General features: G+C 39.3%; 1 protein-coding gene across 1 annotated transcript; it reads left to right on the forward strand.

The window, feature by feature from the left end:
- The first annotated feature begins 3818 nt into the window (after window positions 1–3818).
- On the forward strand, window positions 3819–5703 carry LOC100992664 (olfactory receptor 8A1). The gene has a single exon (XM_003819940.5). It carries the CDS (start codon window positions 3834–3836, stop codon window positions 4761–4763), a length of 930 nt encoding a protein of 309 aa, XP_003819988.3. The 5' UTR covers window positions 3819–3833; the 3' UTR covers window positions 4764–5703.
- Window positions 5704–5907: the final 204 nt, after the last annotated feature.

Raw genomic sequence — 5907 nt, forward strand, 5'->3', positions numbered from 1 at the left:
AGGTGATTGTGGTGATGATGGACATAATGATCATAATCATGACGATTGTGACAATAGTAATGGGACTGTTGATAGTAAAATATTCCAAAGCTGGCATTAGACTGTAAGTTTCCCTAGCTGCAAGATCACTCTACCAATAACAGGAAAATTAACACACCTGGGAGACAAAGCATGTTTCTCAGAGCCAGTGTAAAGCAAGGCTCTAATTGCTCCGTTAGTGAAGATCCCAGCCTCTCAAGTGATTATAGCCCAGGAAATATTGTGCCCATATATTCGTAAACACAATCCCAAGCCCCCAGTCTTAGTGATCCATTTTTTAATGAATTTGAGTAAATGTAGGACTCAGTATAAATCAGTATGGTTCCTGCATTTTCTGATTGTTGAAACCAAGGCAGCCCTTAAAGTTTCCAGCAGACTGTGCTTTATTTTTCCTCATCACAGGTATTTAATTACAAACTTAAAGCAATTGCCTGAGAAAAATATTTCTTCCATGAACTCTTGTTTGTGATGCAGACTATTTACAACCATATATTTACTTTCGCCTCTATGTGCTTTTTTAATCTGTGTGCTGTGTTCTCATTGGCAGTTATCCTAAGGCTCTTATGGCTTAGTGAAACTAAAGGTAATAATTGTAGTAACTAATATAAAATAGATGGTTTGGCCAGGCACAGTGGCTCACACCTGTAGTCTCAGAGCTTTAGAGGACCAAGAGAGGAGAATTGCTTGAGGCCAGGAGTTGGAGACCAGCCTGGGCAACACAGAGAGATCCCATCTGTAGCCAAAATTTTAAAAAGTAGCCCAGCATGGTAGCATACACCTGTAGTCCCAGCTACTCATGAGGCTGAGGTGAGATGCTTGCTTGAGCTCGGGAGTTCAAGGTTACAGTGAGCCATGATCGTACCACTGCATTCAAACCTAAGCAACAGAATGAGACTCTGTCTTTAAAAAAGGGGAAAAACAGGAAAGTAAAAGAAATACGTGGTTTATATTTGCCTCTTTCGTGTTATTAGAAGACTATGAGAGTGAAACATTAAATCAGTGCTGTCTAGCAATGGTGTTCCCACCTGCTGTGCACTCAGTGAACGGTGTTCATTCCACACTGCTTTGTAAAGCACACGATCTACAGTTACAGTTATTCAAGTTGGGTGTTTCCTTTCATTTTAAGAGGCAGACATTGGGTAAAAAAGGATATGTAAAACTTTTTAAATCTACTGTTGTTATTTAGAAAAAAATTCTTCTTGTGATAAATGAAAATAATACATTTCTATTTCCATTGTAATAAATGGGAATAACTCCTTATGCACAATGCTTGGGACTAGAAGTGTCTTGAATTTCGAATTTTTTTCGGGTTTTAGAATGTTTGTATATACATAATGAGATATCTTGAGGATGAGACCCAAGTCTAAACATGAAATTTATATATGCTTCATATACATCTTATACACATAGGCTGAAGGTAATTTTATACCATATTTTTAATAATTTTGTGCATGAAACAGTTTTGACTGTATTTTCACTGAGACTAGTCACATGAGAGGGGGTGTGGAATTTTCCACTTGTGGTTCATGTTGGCGCTCAACAAGTTTCAGATTTTGGGCTTTGAATTTTCAGATTGGGAATGCTTAACTCGAATTTTAAAAATCTTAGCTACCTCTCATACTAGTTATTGTAAAGTTAAGTGCCTCATTACCAATAATTTGATATAAAAGCTTACAATGCAATTCAGATTTTGTCTTCACACCACATCCTAATGATTTTAAAGACTCTTACTTCTAAGAAAAAAGAATACAGTTAGTGCCAGTTATAGGAATCAAATGAGACAATACATTTGTGAATGCTATGTTTAAAAAGCAGATTACAAATGTTTTTGTAAAAATACATATATATTTATATACATGTAAATACATATATGCATAGGAAAAGTCTAGAAGGATATTCACTACCACCATTTGGTTCCAAGTGGTGGAAAATGGTTGTTTTAAATTGTTGCTTATTTGCATTTCTAATTCACTACAATGCCTATATATTGCCTTTATAATTTTTTTAAATGCATCCAAAATTAGCAATAGATCTTTCCTCTATCTTCAAAAATTATATAAATTAAATGTTATTAAATAATAATAAAGTGCTACACAAAGATAAGCTAAAACAAAACAATTTAGTTTAGTGGAGACAAAACACACTGGTGGTCAGAAGTCCTGGGTTTTAGGCCCAGTTTTGCCTCTTACTAGCTTGGTTTCCTTGGGTGACTTATTTAACTTTTAGAGCTTCAATTTCCTAGACAATGAAACAAAATACAGCATTTTTCCTATGCTATGCATATACTAAGGTATCAAGCTTAAACCTATTTTAATCATACATTGCTAAGAGCTGTGAGTGTGCAGATTTACAAGGCTGCACATGTGAGGCAAAAGAGGAAACTCATGATCAGGGCAGAGCCGAGGTAAGTTTGAGTTCCAAGTCACCAATAATTAGTAAACCTTGGGCAAATCACTTAGTGTCTGGCACCTCAGTTTTCTCAATACAAAAATGAAAATAAAAATCCTCCCCTAAACACATTTCTCCCCATTTCCCAAAACGTCAGAAGTTAATGAGATTGACCTTTGAAAGAAATGTGTAAGCTGTAAAGCATTATGCAAAAGTTAGTAATTACATAAGGAAGCAATTAAAATAGGGGGAATATGTTTTATAGCTTAAGAAATACATCCCACAGATAAGACTGTCTATACATATTGTATCCAGCAATGATTATTCGTGCTTCCTGGAGATATGCCTGTAATTTGAATACTTTGTCATCAGGGATGTAATAGGACAAAGGTTTGATATTATGATCTGAAAATAATAATAATAATAATTAGCTATTTAGCACTTAGTATGGAACATTCAATGGGCCAGTGCTCATGGTGCACCACAGATCAATTAAATCAGAACATCTACGGGTAGAACCCAGGTATCAATCCTTTGTAAATGCCCCATGTGATTATAATGTATAGCCAATGCTGAGAACCACTGCCTTAGGACCTCAGGTCAAGTAAGAAATTAAGAACAAATTCCAGACTCTTAATGACAATTCACATTTTTTATAGGCACTGAGTATTTGAAAAAAGATTTCTAAATATGCATTATCCTGTGTTATTTTTACAACCACCTTTGGAATCAATATTAATTTCTTCATCTTTCTGACATAGAAATTGATGTGTCAGCCAATGACACAGCTTGTAACTACCCTATCACCCTGACATTGCGTAAATTTCAGATAGGTATTTACATGTTCACATTCAGTGAATATTTAGGAATTATATACATGACAAAGGAAGTTTATTTCTAAAGCAAAATCCATCTCCAACTACAAAATATGAAATATACTACTTATCTACAGTGTAGAGATTCTCAAACTTTACTATGCAACACCATCACCAGAAAGATTGTTAATACATAGATTGCTGGGCCCCATATCCAGAGTTTCTGATTAATTAGGCCTGAGAATTTGCATCTCTAAAAAACTCCAGGTAATGTCAGTGCTGCTGGTCCAGGGACTACCCTTTTTGAGAAACACTGCCCCAGGATGCTTTAGAAAAATGTGCATGGTAAAAGATCCAGACCTTGGCCTGCTTTCCTCCCATCTTCATGATCCCTGAAACACTCAGGCTGCTCTTCCTGCAAAGAAGACCAGCAAATAGCAGGACGAGGGGAGGAGGGCGGGGAGGATGCATCAGCAGAGAGCCCAGGATGTTTCACTAGCACCAAAGGCTCAAGACTAGCCATCCAAGATTAGCCTTTTAATGGGGTTCTTGTCTCCCATGCATCCCTGCAGGCCTCCCACCCAGAGGAGAATGGCTGCAGGAAATCACTCTACAGTGACAGAATTCATTCTCAAGGGTTTAACAAAGAGAGCAGACCTCCAGCTCCCCCTCTTTCTCCTCTTCCTCGGGATCTACTTGGTCACCATCGTGGGGAACCTGGGCATGATCACTCTAATTTGTCTGAACTCTCAGCTGCACACCCCCATGTACTACTTCCTCAGCAATCTGTCACTTGTGGATCTCTGCTACTCCTCCGTCATTACCCCTAAGATGCTGGTGAACTTTGTGTCAGAGAAAAACATCATCTCCTACGCAGGGTGCATGTCACAGCTCTACTTCTTCCTTGTTTTTGTCATTGCTGAGTGTTACATGCTGACAGTGATGGCCTACGACCGCTATGTTGCCATCTGCCACCCTTTGCTTTACAACATCATTATGTCTCATCACACCTGCCCGCTGCTGGTGGCTGTGGTCTATGCCATCGGACTCATTGGCTCCACAATAGAAACTGGCCTCATGTTAAAACTGCCCTATTGTGAGCACCTCATCAGTCACTACTTCTGTGACATCCTCCCTCTCATGAAGCTGTCCTGCTCTAGCACCTATGATGTTGAGATGACAGTCTTCTTTTTGGCTGGATTCGACATCATAGTCACGAGCTTAACAGTTCTTGTTTCTTACACCTTCATTCTCTCCAGCATCCTCGGCATCAGCACCACAGAGGGGAGATCCAAAGCCTTCAGCACCTGCAGCTCCCACCTTGCAGCCGTGGGAATGTTCTATGGATCAACTGCATTCATGTACTTAAAACCCTCCACAATCAGTTCCTTGACCCAGGAGAATGTGGCCTCTGTGTTCTACACCACGGTAATCCCCATGTTGAATCCCCTAATCTACAGCCTGAGGAACAAGGAAGTAAAGGCTGCCGTGCAGAAAACGCTGAGGGGTAAACTGTTTTGATGCAAATGTTATTGTTCCTTTTCAATTTAGTGGTAATTGTTATAAATACCAGAGTGACAGCTTCTGAATGCTGGCCAGCTGTGGATGGAAAATAATCACTTCTCCACATGGCTGGGTGAATGCCCTTTTTCCTTCTTTCCTCTTCCTTCCCTCCCTCTTTTTTCACTTCTCTTTGAAGCCAGCCAACTTCAAGTTCAGGTTTTCTTTCACTTGAGATCCATCCCTCTACCCCAAGCCCTTTAATAAATGTTTCCTATCTTAATTGTAATTTAACTTAAATGCTAAACTTTCAACATTGAGTTTTAGGGTCATTCATGGTCTTATTATCTTCTATATAGAAAATATTACTCAGCCCAATTTTTTTCTTTTTTTTTTTCTTTTTGGTGACAGAGTCTCACTCTGTTGCCCAGGCTGGAGTACAGTGGCACGATCTCGGCTCACTGCAACCTCCGCCTCCCAGGTTCAAGTGATTCTCCTGCCTTAGCCTCCCGAGTAGCTGGGATTATAGGCATCTGCCACCACGCCCAGCTAATTTTTGTATTTTTAGTAGAGACGGGGTTTCACCATGTTTGCCAGGCTGGTCTTGAACTCCCAACCTCAAGTGATCCACCTGCCTTGGCCTCCCAAAGTGCTGGAATTACAGGTGTGAGGCACTGCACCTGGCCAATTTGTTTTCTTTTTGTACTTGGGAATAAATGAGGCAAAGAGAGGAAAAGTATCTCTACTCACCCCCGCCCAAGAATTTCCTGATCTCTTTATGTAATTTTCTTAGTAACACTAATAATAATGATAACAGCAGCTAACATGTTTTTGGATGCTGACTCTGATCCATGCAATTCTTCTACGTGCTTTCTATTCTATTTCAATTATACTACCCAACAAGTAGGTACTATTCTATTCTCATTTCACAGATATGGAACTTGGAGCAGGAGTAACAACACTGAGATTCAAACCCCAGTCCAAGTGGCTTCCAGAGCCCAGACTCTGGGCACTCACACATTACTTCCTTCACTTTAGTCTAGCCGTCCCTTTGAACAGCCTATTAAACCTCCCATAATTATGCTCATCCAATTTCAAATTGGATGATAATAATTTCTTCTGAAAATAATTTCTCAAATCCCTTCCTTTTATCATCTGCCCAAAC

This window comes from Pan paniscus, chromosome 9 (genome assembly GCF_029289425.2).
Source record: "Pan paniscus chromosome 9, NHGRI_mPanPan1-v2.0_pri, whole genome shotgun sequence".
In the NCBI taxonomy this organism is placed as follows: Eukaryota; Metazoa; Chordata; class Mammalia; order Primates; family Hominidae; genus Pan; species Pan paniscus.